The sequence below is a fragment of the Pipra filicauda genome, unplaced genomic scaffold (genome assembly GCF_003945595.2).
Source record: "Pipra filicauda isolate LSUMZ 115617 unplaced genomic scaffold, ASM394559v2 scaffold152_size1767362_pilon, whole genome shotgun sequence".
NCBI lineage: Eukaryota > Metazoa > Chordata > Aves > Passeriformes > Pipridae > Pipra > Pipra filicauda.
In genome coordinates this window covers 1,363,449-1,382,268 of record NW_024104018.1, presented here as the reverse complement: position 1 = coordinate 1,382,268, position 18,820 = coordinate 1,363,449, and the positions used below count along the sequence as shown (strand labels likewise).

The 18,820-nt window shown below is 47.1% G+C and overlaps 1 protein-coding gene across 1 annotated transcript; it reads left to right on the top strand.

The window, feature by feature from the left end:
- The first annotated feature begins 1,404 nt into the window (after positions 1 to 1,404).
- RND3 (Rho family GTPase 3) lies at positions 1,405 to 15,045 on the top strand. Its single transcript, XM_027733991.2, has 5 exons — positions 1,405 to 1,603; positions 1,715 to 1,802; positions 8,544 to 8,653; positions 10,119 to 10,253; positions 12,978 to 15,045. The coding sequence occupies exons 1-5, from the start codon at positions 1,454 to 1,456 to the stop codon at positions 13,227 to 13,229; spliced, it is 735 nt and encodes a 244-aa protein (XP_027589792.1). The 5' UTR covers positions 1,405 to 1,453; the 3' UTR covers positions 13,230 to 15,045.
- The last annotated feature ends 3,775 nt before the right edge of the window (positions 15,046 to 18,820 follow it).

The following is an 18,820-nucleotide window of genomic DNA, read 5'->3' as shown; positions in this document are numbered from 1 at the left end:
CCAGGAAGCTGAAAAATAGGAAGTTAATGATGGGCAGCACCGATCTCTGCTCTCTGGTGACCTGAGGGAAGGGCTGGAGCTGTGCCAGGGCAGGGTCAGGTTGGATCTCAGGAAAAGGTTCTTCCCCCAGAGGGTGGTTGGGCACTGACCAGGCTCCCCAGGGCAGTGGGCACAGCACCAAGGCTGCCAGAGCTCCAGGAGGGTTTGGACAACACTCTGAGGGACAGGGTGGGATTGTTGGGGATTGTTGGGATTGTTGCACAGACGTGCAGGGCCAGGAATTGGACAGGATGGTCCTTGTGGGTGCTTTCCAACTCAGGACATTCCATGATTCTACACTTTTGTGAGATCCCGACATGCTCCTTGTGACCATATTTTGGGGGAAAAGCCCCTTTGCCCACCATCACGAGCACCACCCTGCTGAGCCAGCCCTGCGGGGCAGTCCAGGCTGAAGGTGGGCGGCTCTCCTGAGCCCAGGGGCTCTGCTCAGCCCTCCTCAGCATCCCTCAGCCCTCCTCAGCTTTTTTCAGCCTTCCTCAGCTTTTTTCAGCCCTCCTCATCCCTCCTCAGCATTTTTCATCTCTCCTCAGCCTCTTCACGTTTCCTCATCTCTCCTCAACTCTCCTCAGCCCTTCTCAGCTCCCCTCAGACCTTCTCAGCCTTTTTCAGTCCTCCTCGTGTCTCCTCAGCCCTCCTCAGTTCTTATTCTCTCCTTGGTCCTCCTCGTGTCTCCTCAGCCCTCCTCAGTTCTTTTCAGCTCTCCTTGGTTCTCCTCTGTCTCAGCTCTTACCCCTCCTCAGTTCTCCTCATTCCTCCTCGGTTCTCATCATCTCTCCTCATGTCTCTTCTCTCGTCCCTCCTCATCCCAGCCTGAGGCACTGGACCACCCTGAGGGACCCTGGACCACCTGTCCGCCCCTCTGGAGGCCACGCAGCCCCACATACCGCAGATTCCCAATCGTAGCGCTGACATATGAGGACGGCCTGTCTAAAATTTAAAAAGAACGCCACGAAAACGCCCTTTATTGTCCCGCCGCTGCCCGGGGCGCCGCGCCGCCCTCCCGCCGCCCTCCCCTGGCCGAGGGGCTGCCCCGCCGCGCGGCTCCCCCAGGGGGCGCTGTGCTCCGGCGGCGCGCGGCGGAGGGAGGCGTGGCCCGCGCGGGCGGCGGGCGGTGATTGGCGGGCGCGAGGCTATAAATGGGGGCGTGCGGCGGGGGGACAAAGCAGTGAGCGCGGGACCGGCGGGCGGACGGGCGGGAGCAGCGGCGGCGGCGCCTCCGCGGCTCTGCCACCTCCAGCTCGGCACTTTTTTTAAATTATTTTTACCTTTTTTTTTTTTGTTTTGTTTTTGTTTTGCGAGGAAACCGTATTGTGCGTGGGTTGTTTTTTTTTGTTTTTTTTTTTTTTTTTTTTCCTCTTCTGTCGTGGCCGGCCGAGGGACTAAGCGGAGATCAATGAAGGAAAGAAGAGCGAGCCAGAAGTTATCGAGCAAGGCGGTGATGGATCCCAACCAGAACGTGAAGTGCAAGATCGTGGTGGTGGGGGACAGCCAGTGCGGGAAGACCGCGCTGCTCCACGTCTTCGCCAAGGACTGCTTCCCCGAGGTGAGAGGGACGGCAGCGGGCTTGGGGTTGGAGCCGGGATGGGGTCGGGGTTGGGGTCGGGGTTGGGGTCGGTCCATGCCGGCGGGCTGACCCTGCGCTGTCTCCCGGCAGAGCTACGTCCCCACCGTGTTCGAGAACTACACGGCGAGCTTCGAGATCGACACGCAGCGCATCGAGCTCAGCCTCTGGGACACCTCGGGTGAGCGCTCCCTTCGCATCCCGGGAACCCGGGGGGGGGGATCCGCAGCTCCCGCAGCCCCTCGCCCTCTCCGCATCCAGCTGCTCCTGGGTGCTTTTTTATATAAAAAAAAAAACTAATCCGGGATGTACTTTAAGGATATACTTGGCTGAGGGTGTGGACGATTCGTCAGCATTGCAGGGGTTTGTGTCCTCACCTGCCTGCGGCGAGCTCAGCCGGGCAGCTCCGGCGGCACCTTCGCCCCGCTGCTGCCTGGAAACCCTCGCAGGAGAGTGTAAAGGTGTTTTTACGATGATGGCAAATGACATCAGCTCGCCTCGGAGCTCCTTGTGGCCTCCTTAATGCCTACTTGGTGTTTTACAAAATACAGGACTTTTTTTTTTTTTTTTTTTCTCCCACGATGTTTTAGAGAGTCTTTAAGGGCAGGAAAGGCTTTTTTAGGGAAAGCCTTTAGCCGTTATCCCCGGTTCCTCTGTTATCCCTGTTCCTCTAGGATGCAGAAGGAACCATCCCCCTTCTACATAATGAAATAAATGCTGAAGGTCCTCTTCGTTTATCCAGTTGCATCTTCAGTGACCATGCCAAAAACTGGCTGAAAGGTTGAGGTTTTTAGTGCTTGGCTATCTCAGTCGACATGTTAAGACATGTTAAGACATGAACTCTCCTAGGTCTTGATAATTTGGACTGAGCTTAGAGCCAGGGGGGTGAGGATGCACCCCTAAACTTGCTGCAGAGGAGCGTGGGCAGCCAGGGTGTCTCTGCTCTGGATAACTGAGAACTCTGAGGTGTCCAGGGGTGAGTGACACCATGAACCATTAACAGAGGTGTGGGAGCATCATTATCCACTGAACCGATTGGGAAAAAAGCCTGGAGGAACCTGCCAGGACACACAACCCCCTTTCTTCTTCAGGCAGCCCGTGGCGATGGCTCGTTAATGCTGAATTTGGAGGCAGCAGTTTCTGCTAAATGTGACAGCAGTTCTCTTACCAGAAATGAAAATGTTAATCCCTCTTTAAAAAAAGGAGTTCAGGAGGCGGGTTGGCTTTCCTCGTGCTCTTGAGGAAATGATTCCAAATTCTTGCAACACGATTACTGGGAAAAGGCAGTCTCAGCCCACAACCAGTATCAGCGTGGCTCTGAGCTGATTTTTTTTCTTCATCTTATGCCAAGTGAGACTTGCAGACTTCCAGAGTGTGTCTGGTTTGAGCTTTCATCCTCATTACTAAGCTGGCTTTGACCGTGGAATGAGGGCTTATTAAAAATTAATGGTTATTTTGGAAAATTTTATCTTTAGCTATTAAAATACACAGGTGAAGCTGTTTGACATGGGAAGGTTTGGGATCTGGATGTCAAAGGCCGGAGACACCCATGTAATGAAATATTCCACAGCACTTCAAAAGGCAAATGCAGTGGAAGGAACACCTTGGCAGCCTTTTGTCCTCTTGGGACTGTCCTGAACTAACAGAAAATTTGGTTGAGTCAGAAGCTTGAGATCAAGTGGGTAATTTGTCTGGCATCCAAAAACTAAGAGGAAATATTTGAAAAAGCCAATACTTGGTCTTCTAAAGTGTTGCTGAGTGGATCCTTTGCCTGTAGGAGTCTGGATGGGGAATTTTGTCTCCATAAACATCCCTTCTCACCATCTGCAGGAAGCAACAGTCCCCAAACCCATTAACCCAGAGCAAAATCACATCAGCAGATAAGAGCCAGCAGGAGATAAGATAGTGTTTTAGCATTATCTTCAAGTCTTGGTAATTTAATTTTTACAAGTCTTTGTCCTGGTCCTCTACTGAATTAGAATATGTGTCTGAATGACGTTTTTGAAGCAGGGCTAGGTCTAATTAACTTAAAAATATGACTGATTGACTGCCAAGTGCTAATGGAAGATCATGGCCATTGCAACCTGGCTGGAGTCAGGGTGAGGTGCTTCAGGATCTCTTGAAAGAGAGGGAAAGATGGTATTTGATTGCAATACATTGCAGATACTTTCAAGTGCTTATTGTCCAGCTTTTCTTTAACTCTTCTCCAACTGGGAGCATCTAACAGGCTACTTTACCTTTTATTCCCTTCCTTGAATTAAAATTGGGTTTTGCAGTGAATCCTTTGGAAGGATATACTTGACTTCCAGTTTGTTTTTTTTTTTGCTCACTGGGAAAATGAGAAAAGCTGTGGGTTAAAACAGTCTCGTGTTAGGGTGAGAACAGGCCCTGCTGTTTATAATTCTTTATTGTATAATAACAATGTGTTTTTTACTAGAGGACCCTTAGGTACAAAGTTTAGGAGTCATGCAGCTGATAGGAAAGTTTAGAGCTGACTGGCAGTTTATTGGGAAGCTGTTGTTGTCTCATATTCCTATGGGCATATCCAAGACACAACACACTCTTACAAGTAAAGAGTGGAAGGGGAAGGTTCATTATTCAAATGTTTTCTGGTACTGTCTAGTTCTGCAAGTCATTAGAAGGATTTAAATTAGCCACAGCATTAAGGGAAGCACTTGCCAACTTGAATTTCAATTGGGTTTTGGACTACCAAGCCTCCTCTCAAAGCAGGAATGTCTGGTTGCAATCTCCCTGCACCATAAATTATTCCACTCTGTGGTAACATGTGGTAGTTTGGAGCTGTTTGGCAGCTGTGGGCTTGTTTTGGGAGGTACAATGTTAGAATTTCTCCAGGTTAAAGCTTCATTTTGTACTTGCACAGTAGTGGAACACTTCTCTATTAGTTATCTGTCTTTATCTGTCATGGTCTAATCTAATTACCAAGTTTTTTGGCTTTTTCCATTGAAAGTGATATTTATATTTCTTGCTTGGACAACAGCAGCTGTGGCATAGGAATCACATACATTAATTAGGTATTCATACCTGGGTCTCCCTAAAATGTATTTTAGGGCTTTTTTTATTGCTTGAACCGTGGAAACTGCACTGGATACTCCAATAAAATAATTCACAACAGGGCCAGAAATACTTGGGCACTGCTGGGGATTAGCAGGTAATTAAATCCAGAAGGGCCTCGGAGCTTTAAGTCAAGTTGGCTTTGCTGGGATTTGGATGTATGCAATGTACTCAGTGTCCATAGAGAAGCAGAATATTAATTATGAAGTTTGTGCTGTCTCTCTTTCCCGAGACTGAAACTTAGAGGAATTAAAGTTCCTAATTCCCAAAGTTCCCTGGCAGTAACCACTTTAAAGGAAATGTCCGGTTTCTTCCTTTGCCTTCCAGTCCCACTTGGAAGTTGAACCGTGTGATTTTTCTTATTTTAATGGCAGAGCAACAGTAACTAGTTTTCTTATTTTTGATTTTTGTTTTTAATTTTAATTGGAATTAAAATCAAATCACCTGCCAAAGTCCTGTTTTCTTTGATGAGAACGCCGAAGATGCCCTGGATTTTGTGATCCTCGTGTGCTTGGAGATCACAGGTTCTGTGATAGCCCAGAAAAATCACCTGAACTCCAGAGCAGCCAAGTGTTTTGGAAGGAGGAAAACCAGCAGCAGTGAATCAGCTCCTTGGAGCAGCCACTGTGTGTTTGATGTGTTTTCTCTGGAGCTGATAATTAAGTGAGCCCAAGGGTTCGGGAGTGAAAATGCTGCTGCTCATCTGTTGTTCTTTCACTTGACTGGACTCCAAAAGGCTACAAAGACCTGAAGCCTGGTGGTGTGGAAATAGGAAAGTCTTGCCTGTTACTGAGCATCACTTGCCTCAAGGCCCACGGGCAGGTGGTGGGACGTGGGGCTGAGCCTCCTGCTTGGAGCTGCTGGTGGCTTTGGATCCTCCAGACAAACAGCTCTCCCTGATTTAGCACCTTAGAGCAGTGCTAAACCACCAAAACATCCAGTATTCTCTAGCTAGTAATGATATAATTCTATTATTTATTAAGATAACAACATGTAAGCCTAAGCTTGAATGTCTAGAGTATCCACTCTAGACCAACATTGCTAGGGAGGGGTTTGATTTCAGTTTAAAAGCTGAATTTATGTTGGACTTTGCACCAAATCTAAGGGTTCAAGAGTAGATCGTTCTTAATGTTTCAAGTATTTTGCCTTAAATTATTTAAGCTGCCAAACAAATAAAAAAAAAAAAGAGGGTTGCAGCTGGAATAGACTCCCAGCACAGAGAGAGATGAACTATCAGCAATTCCTTGCTAAAACTGAAAAATCACCCGTGTTGTCCTCGCCAAAGATGTTTTATTTTGTAGGAGCAGGATCCCAAAAACAAATAGGCTGATTTTTCTTTTTTTCCTCCACAAGTGCCACTGCTCCAGCCCTACATTTTCCTTCTGTTTTCGAGGGTTGGCACGGCTTCAACTCTGCGAACTCAACATGAAAAAGAGCGAGCTGGAGTTGGCTGTTCAGACTTGAGTGAGCCTCATTCCTGGCATTCCTGCCTTCTGAGGGTTTCTCTGGGCTCGGGGATGAAATGCCAGCCTGAATAGGCCTGCACAGTGAGAGCTGCAGCCCCTCTTTTATTTGCACAGCAATAAAGGCTCAGTTATTGCTGCTGAATGGGAGCAGGAAATTTCCTTTGTGGATCCTGCAGCCCGAGTAGTTTAAACGGTTCCTGTTTGTTCTGCCAGAGAAAAGGTGTTGGATATTCCTCTTGGCCTTGAAAAATACATTTATCCCAGCTCAGCATCTTTACCAGGAGAGCTCCAGAGGGAAAAGCTGAGGAGCAAAACCCTCAAAGCTCCAGCTGACGGGGTGGGAAGGAGTCTCAGGGCTGGAGGTGGTGACTCTGTGTATACATAAATACGTGCTGGTGGACATATATGGTGTGTTGTATCCCTGGAGCCTGCTGAGTGAGGAGATAGGTATGTGTCTGAGGAATTAGTTTCTGGGTGAGGCTTTTTTTTTTTTTTTGAGCCTCCTTTCCAGCCAGCAACCACTTGGCATTAAAGCTCTTCCATCCTGCCCTTACACGCTAGCGGGGAGATGGGCTGGGCTTTGGCCAGTTTATGGCACATTGTCCTGCAGTTCCTCTGTCCAGGGCACATCCCTTGGCCCCTGGGGCTCCAGGAGGAATAACTTGGCCCTGGGGCTGCAGGATGGAGCTGTAATAGCAGTGCTGGAGATAGCTGGGGAGTAATTAGTAGGGAAAATGCTCATTGATAGTCCCTGGGAGCGGAGCTGAGCTCCAGTGAGTAGTTTACTACGGGTCACCTCCCTCAGAGTTGTCCCCAACATGTCATTTAGTGCTGAATTCAGTTAACTGTGGTGTGAAGAGCAGTTCTTGACAGCTGCCTCTTTGTCAGCTTGACATCATTTATGAAGATGAGCATTTGAATAAAACAGCCTCGTGCAACAAATTACCTTCTGCTACCTAGTTTGGTAAGGCTTCATTCCCCATGTGTTACCCTTCACTTCAAAAACAACATTCCTGGGATTCTTGACTCCTTTCAGTGCTGTAGAAGCTGCCCAACTGAAGTCATACTGTTCACACCATCCCCTGCTCTGCCTTGTGCAATGGCAGGAGCTGCCTGTCACTTAAAAACTCAAAGAATTTCCCTAATCCCTCAGCCTCTGAGGCCTTCCAGCCAATTAGTCCCAGAGAGCTGGGAAATTGGTGGCATAATTAGCTGATAACCCCCCCCCAAAAGCCGTGGTTTTGTTGAGTGTGTCCTGTGCTGGGTTGGAGGCTCCTGAGAAAAAAAAAATAAATACAGAAATAAGGGCGTGTTATGAGTTTTAAGTTCCAGGCATGCATTTTAAAGCCTAAGCTCTTGCCCTATTGAGCCACTTAACTGGTTTAAGCACCTTTTTAAATCAGAAATGCGTTCTCCTCAGGTGGTGAAGCACAGCAAACTTCAGGCCAAACCAGATGCTGGCTTCCTCTTTCTTAGAGAAAAAAAAAGGAAGATTTTATTTCCCCAAACCTGTTGCAAGATTCACCAGCTGATTAAAATGACATTTCTGATGTATTTGTAACTCTGCACATCCTGAGCATTCTCAAAGAAAGCCCTTCCCAGCTCTGCAAGTAAAACATGCCCAAAGTGCAATATTGTGCCTGCATCTGTTCCCCCAGATCACTAAATTAGCTTTGATCTCCTTGATAAAAATCCGGTTTATGGGCTAAACATAAACATTTATTGCAAGCATTTATTGGTTTACAGATTAATGAGGCTTTTTGTGACAGACAACTTGCCTGCCTACAGGACTGGGATTCCTTCCTGCTGGACTCCTGCAATAAATGCTTTAAGTGGAAGCAAGAATTTCATCTAAAAATTCCCAATATCCATGACAACTAACGAGGCTTTTTTGCCCTTGGAGCTGTTTGTTTTAAATTAACTGTTAGACAAATCAAAACTGCTGAATTTCCAAGCTTTGTGTGGTTTTTGTTTTTCCATGGAAGCACAAGTGTGGCAAATCTCCTTTGAGAAAGCCTTTTGGAGTTCAAGGATTTGTTCTCCCAAGTCAGATCCCTGCAGGTTAATGCTGGGACTTAAACTTAGGCTGACCCTATTTCCCTCTCCTTGTTGTTGGGAGGCTTTTGGTGGGAGTTGGATCACTGGGGTGCCATCACTCTGAATTACTTGGGAAAGCTGCTGCTTTTGGAGGTGAGAAACAATAGGAAAGTGGGGAAAATGAACAATGATGAGTGTTTGGGGAATACTATTCTGTTGGAGAAAAAAAAACAGCTGGGTGCTGTTAAAGAGTTTAACTGAAAACTCCTCTAAACTTTCTCAATAAGCTTGAGCAAGTGCAGAAAATAAAATATAAACTAACAAAAATGTTGTTTGTTTCCCTGCAGGGTCTCCTTATTATGACAATGTCCGTCCCCTCTCCTACCCAGATTCTGATGCTGTCCTGATCTGCTTTGACATCAGTAGGCCAGAAACTCTCGACAGTGTCCTAAAAAAGGCAAGTTTTGGGAAACATTTGAGCATAAAACTGTTAGATGTGTTTTCTTGTCTTTAAATCAGTGCTGCTGTTCCTCCACTGGAAACTTCACTTTGTGGCAGTGCTTTGCAGGGCTGGAATTCGAGCTCTGTTTGTTTGAGAGGGGTGAATTAATTGGAAACAAAAGCTCTGCTAATGGATGTTGAGGGCTGAAGGAAATTCTCATTCCTCAGCCCTTAGACAGCAGGGAGTTGCTGAGGGTGGTGTGAGGTGCAGCAAGGAATTGTCTCTCACGTGATGCTCCTGTAAGAGACAGGATTGAGAAACTTGGCCATGTTGTACAGGTGGTTAAAACGTGCCAGCCAAGGGCTTGGACTCCTGCCATGGCTTTACATAATTCCTCAGCCAGTGACAAATGCCTCTGGAAGCCACCAGCAGACCAAGCAGTGGCATGGAAATACAATCTGAGTGACCCAAGATTCAGAGTCAGACTTTCCATGAGGGAAAACATTGAATTTTGATAATCAGGCTCTTGTGTTCAAGGTGGTCCTGGTGCTCCCCTTGCTGAGCATGACTCAACTTTGCACTGTTTTTTAAGGCTTAATGACCTGAAGTTCCTCTTTTTTCTGTAGCTGGGGCCAGTGGTTCTTGTCTCACTGGGATAAAGTGGCAAACAATGCTCTGAATAGCCTACAGAAAATGCTCAAAAACTAGTCTCTCAGCTACAAACTGTGCCAAGAACCATCCAGAACTGTGTTTTTATTCTCTCTGATAATGTTGGTTACTATAAGGTTGCCTCATTGTGTAAATTTTTCTTAATATGCTTTTAAACCCAAATTATAACCTTAGATTTTAGGGATTATCATCTGATCAGGGATTATGCTGTGAAATTTTTGACTTTCTTGTGTTTTTAACCTGTTAGGGATTCTCATCTGTTCACAACCTTCTGCTGAATTTTTGGCTCTCTTGTGTTCTCAGAATGACTTTGTAGAGAGGGAGGAAAACAAGGGATATGTCACAAGTTCTGTTTGAAGGGCTTTTTGATGGTTCACAGGTTGAACCTTTGACAGATTTGTCCAGTTCTAGGTGTGAGGATTTAGCCCTGAGCCAATATTTAGCAGTGCTTATTTTGTGGTAGCTCTGTCTTGAGGACCCACTGAACGTGGCGACACCAGATATCAAATATCTCTGGCTGGGTGTGAGAAGCAACAGGTCTGCAAACCTTTACTCATGTAGGTAAATAATCTCATTTCCTCTTGCTTAGTAAGTCAGTGGAATGAATGAGTGTGTGAGATACTAAGATTTCATCCCTGACTGGGTTGTGCTGGAGCTGATGCCTTCAGAAATCAGCTCCGAGGCAGAACAATTACGGGAGAATATTTCTGTGTGGGATGTCATGGCTTATTAAACTTCATCTCCTATCTATTGCTGCTTGTGGATTTAAACATTTAACCACCTGGCTTATAACAACAACTTAATTTTACAGTGGAAAGGTGAAATCCAGGAGTTTTGCCCCAACACCAAGATGCTCTTGGTGGGCTGCAAGTCGGATCTGCGCACGGATGTCACCACGCTGGTGGAGCTCTCCAACCACAGGCAGACCCCCGTGTCCTACGACCAGGTGTGTGCCACAGCCTTCCTTGGACTGAAGGGTGGAAGATAAACCCCTTTTCTGTCACTGTAGCCATCTTTAGGAACAATTTCTCCCCCCTTGTTGACATCCTGGAAGGCAGGTGTGCTCTAGGAGGTGAATTCGAAAGGGATGAGCAAAGGCAAAGCCTGCCCACAGATTGGATGCAGCAGGAAATCCTGCAGCCCCACAACACATCATGGCTTTAAACACCATAAGATTGTAGCCTTATTGGTTGCAAAGAGATTTTTAAATGAATTGTAAATAAACTTAACTCATTCTGCCCCTGAGGACACCAAAGAGGAACTGAGAGCTGACACATCTTATTTACTGACAGATTGGTAAAATTGCCCAAAATGTCTTAGGTTTGAATGGCATTCATTTGACTTGTCATCACAACAGGTGTTTGCATCTAATCTGTCCCTTTTAAAATCTTGATACCTTAAAATAGCTGGGAAGGCACCTCGTAGCCCCTCTGAAGGTGGCAGCAAAGCCAGAAAGCACCTTAATTCAGAAGTGTTCTGAGCTGCTGGGGAAGTGAGAAGTCTGGAGCTATTAGAGGATAGAAAAATCGAGGTGTGAAAGGGAAAGGAATCAGGTCGTGGGAAAGCAGGGATGGGAAAACTGGGCTCTGAGGTCAACTTGCCTTTATTACTCACATGTGTGTGATCACTGCAGCTGAATCACAGTGGTGGTGACAGATCCACCCTGTAGGAGGGAGGAGTGGTACCTCTAGAAGCCACTTCAGTGTCTTTATCCTGTGCTATCAACCAGTTTTTGATGTTTTATTCACGATCTGAGATTCCCAAACCAACAGCTCCTAATATGGGATTGCTACTGCTGCTCCTGCAGCATGTTTAAATTGAGAAATTGCAGTACTTCAGTAAAATCACCCAGTCTCACCCCTTGAGTGATCAGGGAGTGATCAAAAATCTGCTGGCAGGTGGAATTTTTCCCCTGGAGGTGGATTCACCCCTGGACTCACAGCTCAGCCTGTACCCCTGAGGAAAAGGAGTCAGCTGAAGACCAAGGGCTGAGCCAGGAGCTACTCCTTGGCATCCAAAGGGAAAATTGTGTGTGTTCCAGGGAAGCCCATAATTTCCTCTCTAGTCTTTGTAAGCAAAAGCTTGGACTGAGCAGTGTTTGGTGTATTTTGTGGCTGCCAAATTCCTGGTGGCACGAAACAAACCCAACACTCCTGCGCTGGGTCCTCCGGGGTCGAGACACGGCTTAATCTTAAATTCCCTCCCCTGGCTAAGTCAACACGGGATCAGAGAGCTTAGTGGGGCTTTCCCCTTCCTCTGGAGTTCATAAGGAAGCACTGGGAGGATAAAGGCCTGGTGGTGACACCCCCCTCCTGTGTGTTACCCACTTCCACTGAGCTACACCTGAGCAAACATTGCCGAGGCTCCACGGCGTGGGTTGGTAGGAGCTGAGGTGTTTGACTGTGGGGAGGGCTTGTCCTGCAAGCCAATACTCCTCTATCAGCCACTCCCACTTCAAATTGATAAAGTGGCTGCATCACTGCAGGGTAAACAGTGAGGATTGACAACTGGATCTGATGAGGTTGGTGCCATCAGCCTGGCCAAGAACAAAGAGGAGGGGTTGGACCAGCTCGTGCCCACGAATATGTGAGGAGTGGCACGTCAAGGATGTGGTTGGGTTTCATAACTTCACCAAAGATTCATCCCCCAGAAGTAAAATTCCACTGAGACAACTCCATTTTTTCACATAATGCTGTATTGTGTCCCAGGAGCAAAATCCACAACAGGATATTGGGTCATTGTCATCTGTGGGTGTCACGTGTTGTTTTCTTTGTGCTGCTGGAACAAACATCCCTGCTTTGACTTTTAGTGCCCTCAAACTCAAAAAAGAAGGGCTCCTCTAACCCCTAATGTCCTTTTTTTCCATCTTTTCCCTATTCCCTGGTTAGATGTTGATAGAACCATCCCTGAGCCAACAGCCCACAGCACATTTCCCTATGAACTTTGCTTTAACAGGGGCAGCTGGTTATTCCTTAAGGCCCAGAATCCTTGGAGATAGGCTTAAATCTGGGAGCTGCCAGCTCCAGACCTTTTCCAGGAGCATGTAATTCGTGGATTCAAGCTGAGGTGAAACTGCTAAAGAGGCCCCACTAAGACTCTTTAGGCTTTTTGCTCTTGTTTGGAAGTCACTGAGTTTCTCTAATATTCCAGTTTCTGTCTAAATGGTTGGATACTTGTTCAACTCATCCTGGGAAGCAAAACTCACAATTATTTTATTTTGCAAAATTAGCTGCTGGAGCTTTAGCTTTGGTTTTCACCAAAAAAAACCTCAGCACTGAAAAGGAATTGTGAGCTTTGCTTTGGCTCCCTCCAAATCTTAGTATTGATCCCATGTTAAGGTGATATTGCTAAAGGTGAAAGTGCTAAACAGGCAAATTAAGGGGAAAGTGCTAAATAGGCCAGACTAAGACTCTTTAGGCTTTTTGCACTTGTTTGCAAGAGTTTCTCTCCTCTTCCAGTTTCTGTCTGAATGGTTGGATACTTGTTCAACTCATCCTGGGAAGCCAAACTGTTTATTTTGCAAAATTAGCTGCTGGAGACTTGGCTTTGGTTTTCACCAAAAAAAAAATAAATGAAAAAAAAGCTCTGCAAAGTAATTATGAGCTTTGCTTTGGCTCCCTCAGAACCTTAGTATTGATCACATGTTGGTTTTTTTTGTGTTTCCCCTCAGGGTGCAAATATGGCCAAGCAGATTGGAGCAGCCACGTACATCGAGTGCTCAGCCCTGCAGTCAGAAAACAGCGTCAGAGACATTTTTCACGTCGCCACCTTGGCTTGTGTGAACAAAACAAACAAAAACGTGAAACGGAACAAGTCGCAGAGGGCGACAAAGCGAATCTCACACATGCCCGGCAGGCCAGAACTGTCCACAGTGGCCACAGACTTGAGAAAGGACAAAGCAAAGAGTTGCACAGTGATGTGAAGGACCTTTGGATTTTTTTCCCTGGAGGAGGAGGAGAACGTCCAGGAGGGGGTTGGAGGCTCAATGAAGTACAAAAGCCACGTGGTGTTTTAATGAGGGGCTTTAATGGAGACTTCGCCTGGTGGGTGAGACTGTGCTTAGAAGAAAAAAAAAAAAAAGGCTCTTGAGGTGGCATCAGGAAATGACACGTTGAAGAAAATGCCAAAAAAAAGAATAAAAGGGAAACAAAATGTTTGAATGTTGCTGAGAGAAGAGTGAATGGGAAAACAACACTGCAAAGGAGAGATGTCGTGGACAGTGCTCGTTTCTTTTTATTAACGCTCTGCTCCTGGATGCTACCGCTTTGATTTCATTAAAATAATACTTTAATGTTTGGGGTTTTTTTTTTTTCATGAAGACGTTATTAACGTGCCCTTCTCATTAAGGAACTTACCCCTGTGACCTTCTAGTTGGGTTTTCCAAAGGATATGATCTAATTTTTTTTTAGTAGCTCATTGTGAAAATGGAGAGGATTCCGAGGCTCGTGTGTCACCTGGAGGAAAACGCTGTGTGGGAAGAGTCTGGAGTTCTGTGTGATCCACGCTGGGGATGAAGACACCTGTTGGAGGATTCCCAGCATTCTAGGTGGAAATGGATGGAATTTTGGGGGCGTGGGGGCACAGCTCCTGCCCCCCTTTTGCAGGACTCTGGCTTGCTGTTCCTCTCTGTGGTCGTGGCGTGGGGTGGCAGTGGCCTCCAGTCGTGGTGTTGTGTGTGGGTACGTCGCTGTAGGTCCCAGTGCAAGGTGCTAAGAGCTAGGATTGACTAATGATCCTTGGTTTTACAACCAGGAGAATTCCCTAAAGCCTTACTGCCCACCTGGGGAAGAAGCCCCCCAGCCTCCTGTGCTCCTGGCAGGAGCTGGAAAGCTGGGAGGGATCCCGGGATAAACCCTGCGGAGAAGGGCTGTTCTGGGATGTGGTTGCAAAAGGAACCCCCCCCCCCCCAAAAAATCTGCAAATGAGCCAGCAGAGCCAGGGCATCTTTGGTGATGCTCTTCAACTGGGGGGGGGGGGGAACAGCCATCTCCTGCTGCAGATGGGTGAGGAAATGGGGTCTGAAGAACTGTGAGGCCTTAAGAGGTCCCCAGTGGGAACTGGATGCTGCCCTTAGTCTTTCAAATGAACCCACAAGTATCCAGACACCAGTCATGGAACACGGGGGAAACCGGTTGAGGCAAATTCCTTTTGGCTTAATGTTGTTCCACTGAATAAATCAGCCTTTTTAAAGTGTGTTTGCAACTCCCTGACCCACTAAACTTCTCTCAAAAGAAGGAGACTCTTAAGCTCTGCCCAGTGTGGTTGCTGCTTGTGGAGGACAAGCATTTCATTCCCAAGGGTGATGCTTCATTTTTGAAGTGTTAAAAGCTGCGTTCACTTGTGCAAAGGTGAAGGGTTTGCCATGATTATTAACTCTTAATTAAAACTCAGTTCTGTGTGTGTGTTCCTGGCACTTTGTTTCAGCTGAGAAAAGAAGAAAAAAAAACAAACACTCCCATTCTGGTTATTTCCCACTAAAAGACGTTTTTGCCACCATAATAAGCTTTTAACTGATGCAACAGTGCTCTTAGGGCAGTATTACAAAATAGCTGGTAAGTGCTTCTTTCTGTATTTAAATATTGTGGAAAAAAATAAGTTATAACTGTCATAAAGCAGGACATTCATTACTTTTTTTTTTTTAAATTGTTGAAGTCACTTTGTATGTTTGGTTAATGTTTCTGCAGTATTTATTAAAATACCATTTTTTTTTTTTTGAATTAAAAAAAAAAAACAAGTAATTGCCTCGTAGTGGAAATGGCCTTTGTGTGGTAGTTCATTAACACTTGTGTGATTTGGGCATAGTTGTGCTGAGCTACAGGCTGGGAAGGGGGGTGTGATTTGAATGGGAATCATTCTTCCCCTTGAACAGCCTTTTGGGCTCTTGTACATTATATTTTAGGGTGTAGCGTGGGTTACTTATCCAGCGTATTTCCCCAAAATGCCAGAGGAAGAGGAGACTGGAGCAAGAAAACAAGTGTGGTTTGCTTTGCTTTGCCTCTAAAGGTGAATTTTGAAAGGCTTCATGTGCTCAGGTTGTGCTGTGAGTTCAGCAAAGGCTCATTCCCAGCCCGGGGATGTGCCTGTTGTCTGCCACCGTTGGGACATCGTGGATGCAGTTGGAAGTTGAGGCAGGAGAGCTTCCAGTTGTCTCACTTCTGGGTCTCCTGAGGTCTGTGTGTTCACTCTGCAGCTCTGAAGTCAGGTAGAAATCCCAGCAGTTGTTTATCTCCCTCGTTCTTGTGACATCCTTGCACTGCCCTGATCTTTCTCTCCCATTTCTCATGACCAAGCAGGTTTGTAGATGCTCTAATTACAGGAGTGAGGGGTTAATTAGCCTCATGCCTAAAAATCTCCCTTGTCTTTGCCATCTGAACTTGTCTTGTTTCAGCCTTTGGTCTCTCCAGCAGGTGAGTCCATGTGTCAGATTGATGAGCTCCTGATTACTGAGCTTAAATACACCTTGTAGGTCACTGGTCCAGGATTGAGTCACCAGGAGCCAAACAGATCCACTCCTCCTTCAGTGACTTGGAATCTCTGTCCAGAAAGGGTGTTCCCAATTAATATTTAACTAGCTCTGTGGTTCCTCTCGGTGCTCTTGTAGGTTTTTGGTGTCTTTACCAGAACTCCAAGTGCCGGAGGAGCAGCTGGGCCACTATTTCAGTGGTGCTTTTGTCTTCATCTTAACCCTTGTGGTCCCACATCACCAGTTCCCCAGTCCAGGTTCTTGGGGTGTTTTTCCTGGCACCTGCCCATGGCACAGCTGGTGTTTGTTCACACTTGGCAGAGCAACATGACCTACAGACCTTCTCCTGGGGTTTGTAGACCCTCAGCAGATCCTCTGTTCTCTCTTTTCCAACCTCTGATCTGCTGCTTCCTTGGGCTTGGTGAGGCTGAGGAGTAGGTTAGGACAAGGGAATAACTTCTTGGAAGCCTCAGTTTTACTTTTGAGAGCCCCCCCTCCACCCCTCAAAGTTTGTAATGAATTTTTGGCCCATTCAGTGGGCGCAGCCTTGGTTTTACATCACTCCTGTGGCACACCCAAGTGTGGTCACAGGTCAGATGGGGTGGATTGGGAAGGCACTGGTAAATGTACTCTGAAAACATCCTTAGGCTCCTCCAGAAAGGAGATAAACCCCATTTTCAATTTCCCAGTGTTAATCACTGCCCTTCTTTAATTCCACCAGCACAGTGGAATTTATTCCCTCCTTTATTTCACTCTGAGGGGACGAAAGATGGAAATGTCTTGATTTATCTACATTTTTCTTTTAACTTTAAAAAAGAAAGCTGCTCATTCTGTCCAAAACCACTAGCCTTGGCAAGGTTTCTTTTTCTCTTACTGCTCCCAGTTTTACCATTTCCTTCAGACCAGAACTGCCAGTTTTGTTGTTCACATGAGAACGTGTTTCTTGCCAGCTTTGGCCACTGGTGGTTGAAACCTCTGAGCAGGGGGAAGGCCCCGAGGTTTACCCCTCTAAAACAAGAACCTGGGCTGAGGTGACATGTGCAGGAGGAGCCCAGTTGGATTTGGGGGTCAGTAGGATGATCTCCTGCTCCAGTGAGATGATCCACAGCTCCCCAGTTGCTAAAGCAAGCAAGGGGTAAATCGGAAGTATTTCCACTTGTGGGCTGGACTTGGTCAGATGTTTCACTTCAGCACCATTTGATCCCTGGAAAACAACTTTGGCAGGTGGCCACGACCGGGTTCCCTTCCAAAAAGCTCTTCACTTGTGCAATTCCTTCTTTTGGCTCTTTCGTGACCCGACCGCGTTGTGCAACCGCTGACGGGAATCGCGGCGCGTTCCCGAGCCTCGTCCCCTGCAGCGGATCCCCGGGGGATCCCCAGGAGAGCCGTGTTCCTAAACAAGGTGGGCCGGTTTGTGGTGCAGAAATAGAGCTGGCAGCCTCCCCACCACGCCGAGGACGTGGGACTCGACACCTCCTTGCTCTGCAGGAGCGCGGCCCCCGCGCGCGATCCTTCGGGGCCAGCAGGGGAGGGGGCGGGTGACGACGCCAAACTGAACCCGGCTGAGCTGTGCTGTTGGGTGGATATTTATGGCTCTTTCCACCCGGATTGGGAGCTCCAGAAACTGGTATTTCCACCCAGATTGGGAGCTCCGTAAAGCTCTACACAGGCAGTTATCGTGGCACGTTGGGGGATCAGGCTGGTGGTGCTGAACCCTCCGGGCAGGACCTGCCTCTGAGGCTGCTGCAGGAGGGAAAAAGAGCTCAAAAAGGAGACTGAGCCCCTTCCTTGTCTCTTGGGCTGGTTCTCATGGCTGACCTGCAGAGAGAAATAAGAATAACTTGGCTCTTGAGTAGTTTGAAGTTGTCAGTGTGGCATTTTGTTGCCTAATCCTCACGTAGCGGAGCTACCTCTCCTCGGGGAGGGATTACTGCCTGAAAAGCAAGTCATTAGTGCTTCTCAGATCATTGCATTTCTTCCTACCAAACTGCCTTCTTAGAACAAAAGATTTATTAACCTTTTTGCTTTCCCAGGGATTCTCCATCTCTTTTGGCTCTTGTTCTAACTCAGCTTTCCTGCAAAAGCCACGGAGAGTTGCAGCAGAGCTGCAGTCCCTGGGCTGCAACAGCAGCAGTTGCCAGTTTTTAAGCTCAAACAGTTTTTTATATCTTTTTTTATATTTTCCTGCAGCCTGTTCAGCTTCTTCTTCTTCCCAGGAGGCCCTTAAATGTCCTTGGATTGTGTTGAGCCCCAGTGAGGGCGTGCTGGGGACCAAACTCCTGCCGCAAGAGCCTTGTGATGGTCCTTGTTCTCTGTCAAGGAGTGATGTTCTACCAAGTGTCTCTTTTGTTTTTTTTTTATCCTCCCTAAATTAGCTTGGAGGATTAGGGCTGAGAAGCAATCTGAGGAGAAGAGCAAAGATCTCATCCAATTTTCAAAAGGATCTGTGAACAAGGAAGTTTTCCTGCAGCTGCCAAGCGGGGAAAGGGCTTTTTCAGCCCACAGGCTCACACACCTCACAGAAGGACTAATCCTGCCAGCTCCAGCTCTTCCCTGTTATTTACACACACCGTGGCACAAATTCTGTGGAGTTCTCCCAGATCTTTTCCTCTTGCAATTTGCTGTTGAGGTTGGTAAGAAGTTGCCTGTATTTAATTTGTAGAAGGGCTGTCAAAGGGGGTGAATCCCCTTTGTGCAGCACAGGGACATCCCTGCTGTGCCCTGGCCACTTCCCCGGGTCCAGAAGGTGACAACAGCACCAGAATCCCATGGGAATAAGGAGAGGGGCTGAACAAAGCCCCCCCAACCACCCCCTGTGGCACTCCCAGAGCTCCTCACCCTGCAAGTGGAGACATCCCCTGGTTAAACCACATTCCTGGGGGTCCTGCTCCTGAAGCCTCTGGCTGTGGGTGGGAACAGCCCCCCTGGGGCCAGTTCTGAGCCTCCAGGTGCCACTTTGGGGTGAAAGGAGCTATTTTACACGTTTTACTGGGAAAATATAAAATGGGGGCGTGGAGCTGTCAATAACTCTCTGCAGGGTGCTCATGAGA